General features: G+C 45.4%; 1 protein-coding gene across 1 annotated transcript in view; it reads right to left on the minus strand.

The window, feature by feature from the left end:
- Positions 1–11,492, minus strand: part of LOC119819997 (protein farnesyltransferase subunit beta) — a 75,185-nt gene extending 63,693 nt beyond the window's left edge. Inside the window, exon 1 of the mRNA XM_038338224.2 lies at positions 11,275–11,492. Coding sequence (XP_038194152.1) covers positions 11,275–11,418 — 144 coding nt within the window. The 5' untranslated portion in view covers positions 11,419–11,492. The remainder of the gene's footprint in view (positions 1–11,274) is intronic.
- Between the last annotated feature and the right edge of the window lie 6,823 nt (positions 11,493–18,315).

Raw genomic sequence — 18,315 nt, forward strand, 5'->3', positions numbered from 1 at the left:
CACCCACGGGCACCTGCACACACGACATCTATCCATACACAACTCTCTCCCCTCCTCCCCCCTCCCCCCCTCCCTCCCTCTCTCTGTCTCTGTCTCTCTGTGTCTCTGTCTCTCTCTGTCTCTCTCTCTCCCTCCCCCCACCTCTCCTCTCTCTCTCTCTCTCTCTCTCTCTCTCTCACACACACACACACACACACCTTAAGCACAGGTGAACTCGGCTTGGGATGATAAAGACATTTGCCTAGCATGCATGAGGCTTTGGGCTCAACTCCCCAGCACATCACAAAAATAAATAAACAAACGAACAAAAAAGAAATATTGAGGGGCTGAAGGTGATTGTGTAGCTGCTGCTGTTACTGTTTTGTTGTCTAAAATCACGAAGACGTATGAAAGTTCTTTGGCTCTGAAATCTGAACTCTGAAAACACCACCAAAAGCCTTCAATGGAGAGGTTTCCACAGCAAAAAGGAGAAAAGGCAGGAGCATGTGCGCCCCCACGGACCGCTCGCTTCTTCTTTAATTCCCCTGCTTCCTTTCCATCCCACCTTCCATTTGATCTCTCCTTTCTACACAGCAATCTCCACAGCCATTACCAGCCTATAGGCAGTTCAACAGCCCCATAGCAACCGATCCTTTCCTTCTGCAAAGGGCCCCAGGCTTGGCTCCCTAGAGACCGGGCTACACCACTCAAAGTCCTGTAAATGAATACGAGCCGCTTCTCAGGAACGGTGGAGCCCAGAACACCTGTTCTGCTTCAGAATTCTGCTAAGTGACAAGGTTACAAGGCCAGGATCACGCATGGAAGATTAATTCCCAAGAGACGAGCTCTTTAATATTTAAAAATAGCCCCAAATAAGTGAGCTTTTATTGGATCCTAATTAAACACATAGCCAAAAGCTGTTAAAAAAAATAAAATTAAAAAAAGCCAGCATGAAGGTTCAGTGGGTAAAGGTGCTTGCAGCCAAGCCTGACCACCTGAGTTCAACCCCTGATACCTGCATGATGGCAGGGACCGGGCGCCGCATTTGTCCTCTACCCTTCCACAAATACACTGCGGCTCATGTGCACAACAAGTTCTTGCTCACATGTACGTACAAATAAGTAAATACATATAATTTATTTTTCTTTTAAATCTTGGGACAATAGAAAAAAAATTAAGCATGAACAGGATGTCAACATTATACAATTACTTTTCTTTTTATAGATGATGTTGCTGCCTTTACATATAAGGAAGTCATGTTCTTAGGAGACAATGTCTTCATCTTACTTCAGGACACAAACCATACACAGACATGCATGTAACTATGTAAAATCTATCTATGCATACGTACATGTAAGCACACACATCAAACGAAACCCAGTATCTTGGCTAGACCGTCCACACCTCTGCTACCTGACAATTCTGCAGAGAGAGGGTGACCTAACTAGCAAACTGGCAGGGCTGTGGACAGTTCCCACTCCGACAGGCAGAAGGAATGAAAATACCTTCATCATTATGCTGTGGACACATTGTGTTCTGCAGCAGCCCCTTCTCCTTGGGGAAGCTTCATCCTTGCCAGAAGCTACCTCCCCTCCCAATGCCTTTGTCACGGATGATGTCCCCTCCCTTCCGCCTGGCCTCAGCTCTAAAGAGGAGGTACACCTGAATGACTAAGATATTAGATAATCTTCAGATTTAAGAACCCAGAAGACCTGAGGATCTTCAGACATCATCCAAATATGCAAACTCTTTCCTTAGTCTTCAGTTCTGAGTACCAATTAACAAAAAACGTAAATTATGGTGATAGTTAACTTTCAGAAAATACAGGCACTAGCCCCAGGAGGCTGGAGTCTATTGAGATGTTCTGCCTCTGAGGGAAAATGGATGCATGGATGATGAAGGCCCCATACAGGACAGCTTTCCTGAGTACTGTCTCCCTACATAGTCTTTCCCTCAAAAAAGTCCCTTACACCCCTGAATTACCTGGGATGAAGCACCAAGGACCATAAAAGCAGCGGAAAAGAGAGACCCTGAGATCCTGTCTGAGTGGGCTAGGAGGGGAAATCCTGCTCCAGCAAGTTGTCCTCTGAGCTCCATAGGAGGACCCAGTAATGCACAAGCGCTCACACTCATGTACAGGTCAGAGGGGGGGGGGGGAAGGAGAGAGAGAGAGAATAAATAAGGTTTTTTTAAAACTACAATGGCTGGGAGTAGTGATACCTTAAATATCAGCACTCAAGAGACAGAGGCAGATGGATCTCTGTGCTTTCCAGGCCAGCCTGGTCTACACAGCAGGTCCTAGCTCACCCAGGTCTACATAACAAAACCCTGTCTAGAAAATGATAAAATTCAGGCTGGAAAGATGGCTCAGCCTGCTCTTCCAGAGGTCCTGAGTTCAGTTCCCAGCAACCACATGGTGGCTCACAACCATCTTTAATGAGGTCTGGTGCCCTCTTCTGGCCTGCAGGCATACATGTAGACAGAATATTGTATACATAATAAATAAATAAATATTAAAAAAAAGAAAGTGATAAAATTCTAGAAGTGGTTAAATGAATTTATTTTTTCTTTTACATCAACTATCAGTTACCTTTGTTTGGAATCGGGGTCAGGAGTGGGATGCTTTGGTGTGGTGATATCTTAAACAAAGACTTGGATGCATAGGAATGAGCACCTGCCAAAGCTAAGTGCACGTGTGTTATTCTTATCATACGCACATTTCATCCTGTATAAATTACATCTTACAAGAACTATGTGTTAATATTAAACTCTACTTAATGAGTATTTAAGAACTGTCTTGACATCTGCAACTTACTTTGAAACCCATTAATAAGAGATGGGTAGAAGCCAGGCATGGTAGTGCATGCCTGTAACCCCAGCACCTGAGCAAGGCAGCCTGAGACACACAGCAAGGCCCTGCCTCAAACAAACAGATAGGAAATAAACGACAACAGGCTGGGGGTCCGCGCCATGTTGAGTGTGGGCTTTGAGTTCAACCCCAATGCCACAAAGAGAAGGGAAAGGGAAGAGTCCAGAAATGGTAGTGCTGCACGCCTGAAGTTCTGGATCGTGGGAGAGAGACACAGAGGGCCTAGGAACTCACAGGGCCTAGGAGACCCTGTCTCCTTCGCCCCACTCTGCTCCCCAAAGTATGGAAAATGTTAACAAAAAAATCTAGATGGTATGTATACTGGTTTTCAACATAAAATTCTTTCAACTTAGCCAGACATCATGGCACACGCCTTTAATCCCAGCACTCAGGAAACAGAGGCAGGTAGATTGCTGTGAGTTCGAGGCCAGCCTGGTCTACATAGTGAGTTCCAGGCAAGCCAGAGCTACATAGTGAGACCCTGTCTCAAAAAAAAATATTTTCTCAGGCTGGGGTGATGGCTTATACAGTAAAGAGTATGACACACAGAAGCATGAGAACTTGAGCTTGTGTCCCAGCTGACATAAAACATGGAAGGAATGGCGGCATGTCTATTGCTCCAGCTCTGCGGGACTGAAACAAGCTTAGCCTGAGAATGCTCTGGTCAGCCACTGTAGCCAAAATGGGCGGGCTGGGGGGGGGGGGAGATAGTATATGGTGCTTTGAATAAGAACAGCCCCCATAGGCTCATATATTGAATGTCCGGCCAATAGGGAGTCCACTATTTAAAAGGATCAGAAGGATTAAGAGATGTGGCCTAGTTGGAAGACATACATCACTGGGGTTTGGTTTTGAGGTTTCAAAAGCCCATGACAAGCCAGAGTCTCTCTGCCTACCTCTCTCTTTCTCTCTGCTTGAGGCTCAGGACGTAGCTCTGGGCTACTGCTCCAGTGCCTGCCTGCATGCAACCACGCTCCTTATCATGCTCATAACAGACTAAACCTTTAGAACTGTAAGCAAGTCCCCAGGTAAATGCTCTCTTCAGAAGAGTTGCCGTGGTCATGGTGTCTCTTCACAGCCAGGGAAGAGTGACTAAGACATGCTGGAAAAAGACAGAGGAAGGCACCTGGGCAGCCTGTCCTCCACATATGCACACACACAGTGAGTGCACCTGCTGAAAAAGACAGAGGAAGGCACCTGGGCAGCCTGTCCTCCACATATGCACACACACAGTGAGTGCACCTGCACGCACCAAAAGAAAAGAAAAAAGAAATAGCTTTTCATTAATACTCTCACCTTCCCGCTATACTGTAGGTGTCTATAATACCTTCCTGAATCAAAGAGACAAGAATTTCTAGCCTAGAGCTTGCCTTTTGCTCACCCACACTCTCTAGACATGAGCATGAAAAGGAAAAGCAGAAAGAGGCCTCCAATCGGAACAGAGGCAGAACACTAACATCCCAGAAGCTGGGAACAGGTGTCTCAGTACACACCTATATACTCAGAGCCTGAGTATGAAGTCCGTCCACTAGCTTTTAACAAACCATCAGGGATTCTGATGCATGTTTCTCTTTAGTAGGTTGAAAGGTGTGCATGTGTGTGTGTGTGTGTGTGTGTGTGTGTGTGTGCACATGCACACTTGCATGTCATAAAGGCCAGAGGTCAACATTGGGCGCTTATTTTTGAGGCAGGGTCTCTCACTGAACCTGAAGCTCACCAACTGGCTATACGGCTGGCCAGTGAGGTCCAGGAACCTCCAGCCTCAGTACCACACCCATAGGGGCTTTTACATGAGTGCTGGGGATCCGATCTCAGGTCCTGAAGCTTGTGTGAACATTCATTTCCCCAGCCACAAAAGACTTTCAGAAGGGATAAAGCACTTTCCTCATTCATAACTTAAATGTTTTCTAAAACCCCTAGCCACACTATTCATCTTCTCAACTAAAGGAATAACAAAAAAATCTCTCATGTTTAACGAGCAAAGCATTTTCTGAATGAATGATATTTGAGGACTATTAGTGACTAGAATATGTCACCCCACGATCAGACTGCAGGAGACCAAAGGCATCATTCACAACAAGCCTCCTTCATGGGAGGATTACTCTGAGCTGGTTATTTTGAGCAACAGCAGATACAGCTTTGAAACGCAGCAGGAGTGACTTACTCCTTTATAAGCGGCCTTCTGTATCCCTAAAGGAAATGGTCATCTTCCCCCACCTCCTTGGGCACACTCCTCTCCTCTCCGTCACCCACCCACACGCCCACATGAAAGAGCTCCAGACTCTTCCACGAGGCACAATGTGAATGTGTATAACAAGCCTGACTCTTGGTTTCTGGGTTCCTCCTGGCCACCTCCCCATTACAGGTGGAGATGGGAACCCTAAGCCACCTGGTAGAGATTCACTACCTTCTCTGGGTAGCAGCCATGAGGGGATGTTAGTCAACTTCTACGCAGTTTCTCTTGTTAATCACATTAGACACAGAGGGTTCAAGCTAAAAACTCAGGAAAAGGAGAGATTTTCCTTTTTAATATTATTTTATTATCATTGTGGGTATGATGTATGTGAGGGTGGGTGTGAGCCACAGTGCACGTGGGGACAGCCGAGGTCAACTTTCGGGAGCTGGTTTCTACTTCCACATTTACATGGGTTCTGGGGAGCAAACACGTGTCATCAGGCTTACAAGGCAAGCACTTCTACCCGCTGAGCCATCTCATTGCCCCTCCTCCTTCTTCCGTCTGAGACAGAGTCTCACTAAACTGCCCAAGCTGGCCTTGAACTTGCCATCCTCCTGCCTCAGTCCCCCAAGCAGGTGGGATTACAGGCCCTGTTCTACTAGGCCTGGGTCGGTCCTTAAAGCTGGGATAAGATATTCAATATTCAGTAATAATTATCTTACTCATATGATTTAGAAAAGATATATATATATATGTATATATATATATATCAAAAATTGACGATAATAAAGACACATGAAGAATTGTAAGAGAATTGTCTCATAAGAAGAGTTGGCATCTCTAAACTACAGTTATATAAAGTAAGAATTGTAACAGTTATTACATTTGTGTGTGTAGTGCTAGGGGCTGAATTTACAGCCTCATCTACACTTGGAAGTGTTCTACCACTGAGCTGTATCCCAGGCCCACAGTGACCTAAATTTAAACGTAAATTTTCTCAACAGGCATTTGTTTTACTACACACCTGAAAGTCTAAAAGTACATGTATTTCATCTCAACCGGAAGAGTCTGTGGATGCCATTCTTCTTTGGTAGACCCGGGGGTTAGACCCAAGGCCTTACACTGCGGGCATGCTAGCACTGAGCCCAGTTTTCGTTTTGTGTTTATTCATGTGTTTGTTTCCGGACAAGGTCATGCTATGTAGCCTAGACTGGCTCTCTAGCTGTGGGCTCCATGTCTCGTCATCCAAGTGCTGGGATTACAGGCAGGCACCAATAAATCCAACCTCACCCCCCCTTAGGATTTACATAAATTTGATATTTAACCAATACTGTCTCATGTTCCCCTTAGAGCTGTCTGACTAATGACAATGGCATTTCAAGTGGAAGATGCTTTGGTCTCTGTTCAAGGGTAAACAAAAATAAAAAAAAAAACAGCATTAAGTATGTATTGTAAACAAATGTTGGCAAGGCCACCACTGAGACCACGAGACTCTCCATATTAATTTGCAGTTTGCGATAGGGTGATTCCCGATGACGTCACTGACGAGGGTGGTCACTAACGGCACAACCTCACCTTGCTGTCATCACAAGAGGCCCTTTCTATCACATCCACTGGGAAAATATTAACAAGGAATAGATTCACCAACCATCAGGAAACTGACTTTATTGAGCCGGACAGTGGTGGGCCACACTTCTAATCCTAGCACTCTTGAAGGCAGAGGCAGGTAGATCTCTGTGAGTTTGAAGCCAGACTGATCTTCAGAGCGAGTGCCAGGACAGGCTCCAAAGCTACACAGAGAAACCCTGTCTCAAAAAACAAAACAAAACAAAAACAGGAACTGATCTTTTTTTTAAATATTTATTTATTTATTATGTATACAATATTCTTTCTGACCAGACCTCATAACAGGTTGTAAGCCACCATGTGGTTGCTGGGAATTGAACTCAGGACCTTTAGGAAGAGCAGGCAATGCTCTTAACCACTAAGCCATCTCTCCAGCCCCCCAGGAACTGATCTTATCACAGGCATGATAGCCAATCTGTGAGCTGTGGTCACCTCTCACCCAGAACAGTACAATAGCCTCCCAACCATTGCCTCCTACGTCCACCCTAATCCCCACATAATACTCTATTTTTAAAAAACAGTTCAAGACCAGCCAGGTCTACAAAGCGAGTTTCAGGAGAGCCAGGGCTACACAAGGAAACCCTGTCTCAAAAACAAACAAACAAACAAGAAAAAAAAAGAGATTTATTTCTAATTATATATGTGTGGGATGGGGTATGTACACCTGAGTGTAGGTGCCCTTGGAGATCAGAGGCTTCAGATACCCGCGGAGTGGGAGTTTCCGAAGGTTTGTAGCCATCCATGTGTGCTGGAAACCAGTCTATTCCTCTGGAAAGGTAGCATGCGCTCTTAACAGCTGAGCCACGTCTCCAGCGAGCACTCTTAATCTCTGAGTCATCTCTCGAACCCCCCACATAATACTCGTGAGTGATCTGCGGGGCTCGATAAATTATCACTTAGACTGTGTCACTGCTTTGAGTCCTAGGAGCTACCAGGTTTGAAGGTGGAGAGAGTCAGGGTCTCTGTGGTGAAGGCACCCAGCAGATAAGACCTTAAGTCTGGGCAGGAGGGAGGAAACTGGCTGAAGGCACCCTTTGCTCGCTTGTCCCCTAGCAGTATCTCATGGCTCACGCCCAGCACACTAAACTAGTAAGCCTGTTGGTACGGATCCACTCCCTGAGGCAAATCTAAAGACCAAGGCAGAAAGGAGTCTGGGGAGGCTGGTAAGGGCAAACTCTCCAGCCAATTGGCTTCCCCCCACTCAATTAGTCCTTTCAAACACAACAGCCACGGGCGATGCACGGCTCCATCTCACCTCCCAGCCACTGGTCTACCGGCCTCTTTCCTCACCTGGCACACACTGCCCTTCGTACACACTTTCTCTGCCCACTCAGGACTGCTCCCCCATGTGCTTCGCCTCTCAGATCAAACACGGCATCCTCAACACACCCTTGCCCTATTCTTTTCTTAAACTTCTAAGCAACGTCTTTTTTATCCTCCCTTCTTTGTGGTACCGGTGATAGATTCAGCCCTGCACACATGCTCTACCACTGGGCTACATCCCCATTCCAGATGTTCTTGTTCTTCTTGTTCTTCTTCCTCCCCCCCCCCTCTCTCTCACATGGTTTTTCGAGACAGGATTTCTGTGTGTAGCCCTGGCTGTCCTAGAACTCATTCTGTAGACCAGGCTGACCTCAAACTCAGAGATCCACCTGCCTCTGCCTCCCAAGTGTTGGGATTATGTTTTTCTTTTCTTAATTGACTGAATCCCTGGCCTGGAGCAAAAGTTTCCTTAAAATCAAATCCAGGGCTAGAGAGATGGCTCAGCAGTTAAGTGCACTGGCTGCTCTTCCAGAGGACCCAAGTTCAATTCCAAGTACCCACATGGCAGCTTGCAACTGTCTATAACTCTAGTTCCAGGGGATATGACACCTTCACATCAATGCACATAAAATAAAGTTAAATAAATTATTTTTTAAAAAACCCCCAAACCATCAAATCCAATCAGGCATTGATAGTGCATGCCTTTGATCCCAGCACTTGGGAGGCAGCGGCAGGTAGCTGAGTTCAAGGCTAGTCTGATCTACAGAGCGAGTTCCAGGACATCCAAGGCTATACAGAAAAAAAATCTGTCTTCAAACAAAACCCCACCAAATCCATTTTCTTTGTTCACTGACTCATGCTAAGTGTCTGAACAATGCCTAGCACCTAAAGATTTTTTTTTAATTTTTAATGCATACAGAGCCCCAAAAGCCACAACAGGGCATCAGATGCCCTGGGCCTGGAGTTATAGATAGTTGTAAGCTACCTTGTGGGTCCTGCGAATTGAACCTAGGTCCTCTGAAAGAGCAGCCAGTGCTTTTAACCACTGAGCCATCTCTCCTGCTCTAACGAAATTCCTGAAGGAAAATGAACGAATGGAACAGAAGGCCTCACAAGAAAGAGTTTGCTCCACTGTTTACAGATTTAACGCCTGTTCCTAAGTTAAGTTATTGTCTAACAAATGAAGGTTCCCAATAATTGAGAAGGAGAGGCAAGCATTAATCATTATTGCCATGACACAAAACTGAGCTGTCAGCAAAGCCCTGTGGAAGCTCAGTCAAAACCAAAAGAACCAAACAGTATCTTCTGTAAAGAATTCCTCCCAGCAACGTTATTTTTGACGGCCACACCTGCCTTCTCTGTCAGGATGGACTGAGAGACACAATGCACAGAGAGCATTTAGCACTCCGCTGGAACCAAAGAAATGGTCACTGTGGTGACCACTAAAGTGCAGAGGAAGCCCGAAGGATGGAATATCACATTAGCTTCCTAGTAAGTGCAACTCTTCATCCTAGGCTTTTAAAATGTGAGCTGGAATAATGACATAAAATGTAAGACTATCATCCCATTGGGCTTGTATCTGACGGACACTCTACACTAACCTATCGGGACCTCGCATCCTCCACAGCCCTGGTCTTGGCCTGCCCCCTTTCCAGAGAGCATCTTGGGTCCAAATTTGCTTTGCTTATTATGCCTACTTGGAACTTAAGTTGTTTTCCTAATAGAAACCCAACAGGAAGGAACCTCAGCAATGGACCGAAGAAGACAGCAGTACACAGAAAAAGAGAACAGATCAGAAAAACTCCTGATAATGTCCCTGTTGCCTCTAAAACACAGATGTTTTTGTAAATTAACAGGCTAACCCTGATCCTCTTTTCTTCGTTAGCATCCTGCACTCCCTTATCTGCCAAGTCAGTTAGTTAAGGGTTTAAAGGATGGGGGAGGCATGTCCAACACCTTAACTTTGTCACACACTAGTCAACAGCAGAAACCTAACTCTAAACACCGAAGTCTGTAGGTTTTGTCACTGAGGAAAGGTTTTTTTTTTTTTTTGCAACATTTTACAGGAGCCTTCTAAGGGACACAAGTTAACTAAGTCAGAGAGCTATATTCAAAAAGTTTCCTTTAATTCCCTAAAGCCCATGAGGCATTAACTCAAAGATTAAAGATCCCCTCTGCTACTGTGTGAATAACCATGTGTTCAACCCCTTGTTTTGTTATGAATTTTATTTAGGGCAAGCAAGATGGCTCAGTGAGTAAGTGGTGCTTGCTATGCATGCCTGACGACTTCGGTTAGATCTCTGGAACCCACATATTGTATGCCTTGGCACCAACACCCACAAACATGCCGTACACATTCACACACATTTAAAAAAATTAAAATAAATGTGTATTTAGTCACAACTGCAAAATTCGTATAGTCACTATTGCCGTTAACTTTGCCTAAATAGAGGCTCCCAGCCTTAGGATGAAGCAGGTCCCTCCATGGTTAAACCTGGGTACTGATCTAGTAAGAGCTTATTTTCGGAAGCAGGTGGATGCCTATTCCTTGGCGCCAACAAGATCCATCCTGATCATTTCTAGTAACAGATGGGTAAACAGCTCTGCAACAACCAATTCGGGAACAATTCCAAACGGGGAGTGAGAAAAATGAAAACTATAATTCACTGTCCACACTTTTCAAAATGCATGTCTGGTACACCCTAGGCCTGAGAGAATCGCAAGCAGTTCACACTCCATACTTTTTTGTTCTTCACAAACTATCCAGTTTTCCAGACTGTCTTTCCCAGCTAGGCTCCTGTCTAGGGGCTGTTTTCTTTTTTTCTATTTCCAGCATTCAACAGCAGGTACCCAAATGATTACCCACCCCGAGGTAGGCCTTAATCTGACCTAGCAGGTCAGATAATAAAACGATTTGGGGACGGCGTGACCACAGTCCGGCGGACCACATTCGATCCCCTAAAGGTCCGGAAACTGCGAGCAAGAACGTAGGGGAAAGTGAGCGGTAGGTCCCAGAATCTCCAGGCGTCTAGGCAGAATGGAGCGGGCTACCTAGTCCGCTCAGACTGTTGTGGGATCCAGACACAGAACACGATTCTTTATACCATCTGAAGCAGAGGACAGGGGCACTGTCCCGTCCCCCGAGCCCAACCCCGACAACCATCCTTTCCTACCCAACGCAGCCCCACAAACACTCCGCTCGGAAGCCCCAGTCTGGGCACCTAGAGCTCGGGGGCGGGGGCGCAGTGCAATATGGGAGTTGTAGTTCCAAGGAGCGTTTCCCACCTAGATGGACCTCCAAACGGGACTCCTGCTCCCAGAAGGCCCCGCGCGGGCGCCTCGCCCAGCCCTGCCACCTCACCTGTTCTATGGACGTGACTGTTTCCACTGAGTCGTCTTGCAACCGCTCCCGCGCGTGCTCAGGTCTCAGACTATACAGCGGTTCTGGCCAGACAGGGGAGGAAGATGGAGGACAACAGTAGGTGAAGGAACTCGAAGAAGCCATGATCGGGAGAGCAGCGAGCGCTGTATAGGACTCAGCTTCGTCCAGCAACAGCGCGCATTGAAACTCGAGCGGGCTAAGGCGCTACGGAGAGTGGGTAGAGTCAAAAAGGTTTTGAACGCGAATCTCTCCTCCCACCTACACATCCTCAAGGAGTGAGTTACTGGGATGCTGCCGCCCCCCATTGGGCAGATGAGCTTCTGCAAGAGTTCGGCTTCGTGGAGCGAGAAGCATGCCTCAGTTCTCTATGCAAATAATACAAAAAGAAAGTTACAACGTTCTGCTCTCACCTAATTGTAATACAGAAGTTTGCGGTTTCGATTTCGGCGGCTCAAGAATCCTACGAATGTAACTTGAAAAGCATTTCTTACAGCTCTCTGATTGCCTTAGTCACGCTCTTACTATGCTCCTTTGGGTCCTTGACAGCCTCTTAGGAGAAGCCTGAGCTCAGTAAATGAGCAGAATTGCCGGTCTCAGTACTCAGAGATAGAGGAGGGGAGTAATGTAATTTTCTTCTACTCCCGTGGGGATGACAGTGCAATGACAGAAACTAAAATACCATACAAGAAATGAGTGTAAATGCAACAACCAAAGAAAGAGTCGACAAACGTTTAAGGGGCATCTGCTAACTGTACTGTGCTAGAGTTCAGGAACAGAAAAGTGAACAGGATTGCAAGGTCCCTTCCCTTGGAATGCATCTGGATTTCATTTTAGAGACAGAATTAAGTAAATGAACACAAATATTGAAGACTTACAATTATAGTATGACAGAAAATAGGCCGGGAAAGATGGCCCGGCAGTTAAGAGCACTGGCTGCTCCTCCAGGGGACCTGGGTTTGATTCCCAGCACCCACCTAGCAACTCACAACCGTCTATAACTCCAGCACCCTCTTCTGGCTTCCACAGACAAGCGATGCAGATAGATATACATGTAGGCAACATACCCATACACATTATTTTTAATGTTGCTTTTTAAAGTATGTTTTTTATCGAAAATAACTTCTCATATCATATATTCTGATCATGGTTCCCCTCGCTCAACACCTCCCAGACCCTCCCCACCTCCCCATCCACCCAACTCCACCCCTTCTTTCTCTCGCTCTTTAGAAAATAAAAAAGCCAACAAAAAGAGGAAACAACCAGAATTTTAAAAAGTGAGACAGCCCAAGAAGCACAGATACATGTATAAAATTAAATTTTTTAAAAATTACAAAGGAGGGGCTGGAGAGATGGCTCAGAAGTTAAGAGCACTAGCTGTTCTTCCAGAGGTCCTTTGTTCAATTCCCAGCAACCACATGGTGGCTCACAACCATCTATAATGAGATCTGGTGTCTCTTCTGGGGTATATATGTTAACAGAACATTGTATGCATAATAAATAAATAAATAAATCTTTTAAAAAAATTACAAAGGAAAGAAACTAAAAGTGCTTATGATGACTGGTGGGATGAATAAGGTTCTAATTAGATTCGGACCCAGGCAGACCCTGACCTTTCTGGGTATTTGACATTTAAGCCGAGACCCAAGGATGACAAGCAGCCATCTATAACAATACGATGAGGGACCTCAAGAAAGAAAACAGCAGCATGTTTGAAGGAACATGCCACAAATATACTCTTGCATGCTTGGGTTAATTCTAATAAGCATTGAGTGAGTGTTATAATATATCCCCTGTGGTGGTTTGAAAGAGAATGACCCCCAAAAGGAGTGCCCAGAACAAACTCACTAGCTGTGTTAGTGGGCTCTGGGTTTAAATGAGAGAACCTAAGGTGGGAGAGGAATTAAGGTTGATTCTCAACATCAACCTCAGACCTTCACATACATAAACAAACATGTACGCACACACATGCAAAAGAAGAACACCTAGTCACACCACACACCCAACAAAGCTGAAAGTAACTACATCAAAATTGCAATGTCGAGAGGTTAAATTATTTAGGATGAGAGCTTGTGGGCAAAGACACTAGAGGTGCTGGGGCTGGTAGCTTGGTGGTAGTGTGTAGGCCGAGTAGGTACAAGGCTGAGTTTAAACTCCAGCAACACACACACAACACATACACTCTGCTCCCTGCTCAGAACATTTTACTCTGTTCCTACTCAACCCCAAGCCACACGTCTAAGATCCAGGGCCTAGGTAGTATTTCACAGTTGGCCATCTCTCTGTTCATCTCTCTGTACAGAAGTACTCAGATTCCATGTGGGAGGCTGAGGCTGGGTAGCAAAATGTGGGTAAACACTGCCACATGCCGCATCTTGGTGCCAGGTGAAAACCTGTGGCACCAGAGGATTACCAAATCTGGCAGGAAGTGGGACCATGGTTAGGACCACGGATATGGATGTGAAGTGTGCAAGGGTCTTGTCATACTTCCTGTGGTATTCACATTTTCTCTTTCCCTTAGTTCTGCTGGAAGGGCAGTGTTCTGGGTTGTAGTCAGATTTCTTTTTATGCTGCCAATTCCCAAATAATGACATGGAGACTTGTTTAATTATGAAAGCCTGGCCTTAACTTAGGCTTGTTCCCAATTAGTTCTTATAACTTAAATTAACTGATTTATATTAATCTATATTCTGCCACGTGGCTTGTTATCTCTGCCCAGTATCATGAGTCCCTCGGGTCTGGCTAGCGAATCCTGCCTCTCTTCATCCCAGAGTTCCTGTCTCTGCTTGGAAGTCCTGCCTATCCTTTCCTGCCCACCTATTGACCATTCAGCTCTTTATTAAGCCAGTCAGAAGACACCTTGGCAGAAACACATCTTGTGTACAAAAAGATTATCACACAACACTGGGTTATATCTAAGGATTCAGCATTTTATGTAAAAAGCTTCTTTGCTTAGGATCTAGAAAATTAACATTTCAATCTTAAAGGTGGAGTCATTGACAGAACAGATGAAATTTTGCATCACATTGTTGAATCTTTGTTGGTGAACATAGAACAACTGCAAATTTTATTTTAGAAATAGAAGTATGTGGGGGGAGTCTGAGGGCTGAACCCAAAGGCCTTGCAAGTGTTAAGCAAGCATTCTACCACTGAGATACATCCCAGGCCCAGAAATCTTTTTCTGAAATTCAGTCTTCTCTGCAGTGAGATCCAGAAGATGTAATAGGATCCTGGCAGAAGCCCCCTGCAGGAGCGTGTTGGTTCATTCAATAAATATTTATCGAGTATCTGTTGAGTACCTGTTACATGCTAGCTATTGGGGTAAGTGCTTAGGAGACAGTGCTGAACAAGCCAGTTGATCTCTGCTCTGTGGGTCTCATGACTTATCAGGAGAAACAGACACTAAAAAAGTCATACAAAATTGTTTCATTACAGTTCATTCAGGAAAATGAGTATGGCAAAAAGAAGCACAGAGTGTTGCAAGACTGCATAAGAGGTCAGACTTGAGGCAGGCTGGAGGACCTGGAGACTCTCATGAGGAAATGAGCTAGCTAAACCAGGGTACAGGCCAGGCAGGAAATCCAACGGCAATCAAAAGTCAAGCGTTTGTAAGTGTGTAAGCATCAAGATCAGTCAGTCTTGGATCAGCAGCAGCCTTCCTCTGGTTTAGTAAAGCCGCTGGCTCCTGAAGCAGAATGGGGGTCAACATTGGCATCCTTGAAGGAAGTAATGTCCTTCAAAGGAACCAGCAGTAGATGATAATTAATGGCAACTCCAGCTTGGCCTGCATGCAGATGATTTGGGTTCATCTTACTAAAACTCCTGCTGTTTACGCTTTTATTTTCTTTCCTAGGTTGAATGTTGAATCGTATTTCTTAAAATTTAAAATAATTTTTAAAATGTTGATGGTGTTAATTTGCATTTGGAAAAGCAAGAAAACAAGAAGAAAGTTAATGATCTAAATGAACCACTAGAGGGCGCCTGTGACACACAGAGACACACACACCACACATCCCAACACACACACACACACACACACACACACACACACCAGGCATGGCATAAACTTCAAATGGACTCTAGGTGCATTACTCATCCATGCCCTTTGTCAAGATGAAATTTCTTTTAATATCTTGTAAACTCTGTAATATATATATAGCAGAACATCTGGCAAACGGAAGAGCTCATCTGGTACCCAGCTAGGTAATTAGTTTTCTGCCACATAGTTATTCCCTGTCATCTGTGCCCTCCTGCTCTGCAGCCCAGACCCCTGGCTATTCCCAGGACTGACTGATTGATAGAGGTAGCTCAGCCCTGCTCAAGAGACAGCCCCTCCCATCTTGCCTCGGCTGCACTCCAAGACTTGGAGTCTCCCTGCCTCTCCTGAAACATCAGCTTTCCCCTTTATCTGATAAAGGCTGACACCTCCAAACATATTATTTAGGGTTCTCTTTGAACCCCCCCCCCTTTCTCTGCTATCTCGTTGCTCATTTGCTTGGGCTGCAGATGGTTTGAGTTTTTACTCAAATACCTGATACTGTCTTTTCCTAAATCAAAATGAGCGAACATCCTTGAAAAGTTTAAACATCTCTTAAACTCCGTATTGCTGGGCAGTTCTCTATTTTTCCTGCTTGATATCCCGACAATATTTGCATGCTTAATCTTTACCTGGGTGAACCACTTTCTTTTTCAAAATCTTCTTTTGATGATGGTGATGATGATGATGATGATGGTGATGATGGTGATGATGGTGATGGTGATGATGGTGGTGATGATGATTAGAGGTGTGTGTATGGGAGAGGACACATGTGCCCTGGTTTGTGGGGGTTGGTTCTCTCTTTCTACCTTTGTGTGAGCTCCAGGGATCAAACTTGGACCCCAGGCTTGCACTGCAAGTGCCTTTACCTGTTGAGTCAACTAGCTGGCCCAAGGCTTGCTTTTCTTTCTCAGTAAACTTTGGTGTGTGTGTGTGTGTGTGTGTGTGTGTGTGTGTGTGTGTGTGTTTTATTTCCTTAGTATGTACCAGTGTACACATGCTCATTTGTGTGTGTACACGCACATATATGTATATTTATGTAGATGTACCACGCGACAGAGGAAAGCTTTAGGGTGCCTGCTCTTTTCTCCCACCATGTGAGGCCCTGAGGACTGAACCCAGGTGGTCTACCTTGGTGGCAAGTACCTCTAACCTGTAGAGCCATCTTGCTGGCCCCAACACTTTCTTTCGTAGAATCTAATATTGGGTTTCCTCTGATACCCCGACTGTAAACACCCCAGGATTTGGTGCTTGGGCATCTTTTCCATTTACACTCTCTCGTCTATGAGCTGAGGAGTCAGTGATGTAAATTCCACCAATCGGCCGAAAACCTGTGTCTCCAGCTCACAGAGATCCACCTGCCTCTGCCTCCTGAGTTCTGGGATTAAAGGTATGGGCCACCCCAGCCTGGCTACTTTTGTAATTTTTACTAGTACTTTAGCCCAACTTAAGTTCATTCCCTCATGGCCTTTCTGGACCTCCCTCTGTAGAACTAAAGTTCTCTCCTCCCGCCAGTTATATACATTATACCACTCTCTTCCTTTATTTTTTCCATATTTACCCAGCCTCAAACTTCATTGTGTGTTATGTATCAGCTTGTTTGTTACCCATCTCTTCCCCATTACGATGAACAGTCTGTAAGATCCTTGAGTCTGGCTCATTGCCATACTCCCTGGCACACAGAAAATGCTGCTGAATAATTTCTAGGCATTGTAATGAACATTTGTGATGGTTTGAATGAGAATGGCTCCCATAAGCTCGTATGTTTGATTACTTGGTCCCTAGTTGGTGGACCTGTTTGGGAAAGATTAGGGGGTGTAGTTTGTTGAAGGAGTGTCACTTGAAACTTTGAAGTTTCAAAAGCCCACCCCCCACACACATGTGACCCCAACAGATGGCGCCCAGGCGTATGGCAGTGGTACAGATGGAAAATGTAATGGACCCCGCACATGAGCATCACACCACAGGTGTAGAGGTGAGTAGTGAGCGCTCAAACAGATAATAAAAGCAGAAAAGTGCACGCGAGGGGAGGGGGGATATCGGGAGTAAAAAATTTATGAATAAAAATTATAGATACTGGGCAGGGAAAAAGTAATCAACTGTCTATACAGCTGCTCAGAGATATTTTGAAGGACAAAGGAGCTCGAACGCAGCAGCAACAAGTACAGAAACTTTTAGAATTTACAGAGCAGCTGTGCCCTTGGTTTCCCAAGCATGGGATCTCGGACGCAAAAACATGGAAAGAAACTGGATAAAAATCCAACATTATTACAAATATGGGCCTGAAACTGTCTCTACAGATACTCTTTATTTCCGGGGCTTATACAGGAGGGTTTGTATTTAAGCGCCCAACAGCAGGGAGTCCTGCCCCCTGAGCTGGTTAGAAGTGAGAACCCTCCGGGCCGCCAGAGGAACTGCTAGATGAGGAAGCATTTACAGGACTGGGTGATTATGATCAGTCTGAGCCTGATGACTTTAGAGGAAGAGGCCACAGTGAGGAGTTTTCACTTCCCTCACTTCTGACCAGCGACGCTAAGAGACAGAGACATAATATATCCGGATTTGTTCAGATACTGGCCACCCATATACACAGTGACTGGCTAACGCAGATGCTTTGTAGGGAAGGACAGTTAAAGATGCTGTCTCCCAAAAGAGAAACCAAAGCCTAGAGAGAAGGGGGGGGGGGGTTGCAGGGCCTCCTGGAAGCTGCTTTGGTGTGGTCTTATGGGACATCAGATAGAGCAGTGTCTCCATAGGAGAGTAAGCCCAGGGGCGAGGAAGGAACCAGAAGATGCAGGAGAGAGAATTATTGGACTAACGAATGCAGATCAAAGAGAGATGCCCAAGGGAATCGCCCAAGTCAGGCCCCACAGAGGAATCCATGGGGTGATCCAGTAGCCTGTTCCCCTGCAAAAAAATCCATTCAGGACCTTGGTAGAGCAACCCCAGGCAGTACAGGCCTCCATCTCAGCTCTTCTGTCTACATA

The sequence above is a fragment of the Arvicola amphibius genome, chromosome 7 (genome assembly GCF_903992535.2).
Source record: "Arvicola amphibius chromosome 7, mArvAmp1.2, whole genome shotgun sequence".
NCBI lineage: Eukaryota > Metazoa > Chordata > Mammalia > Rodentia > Cricetidae > Arvicola > Arvicola amphibius.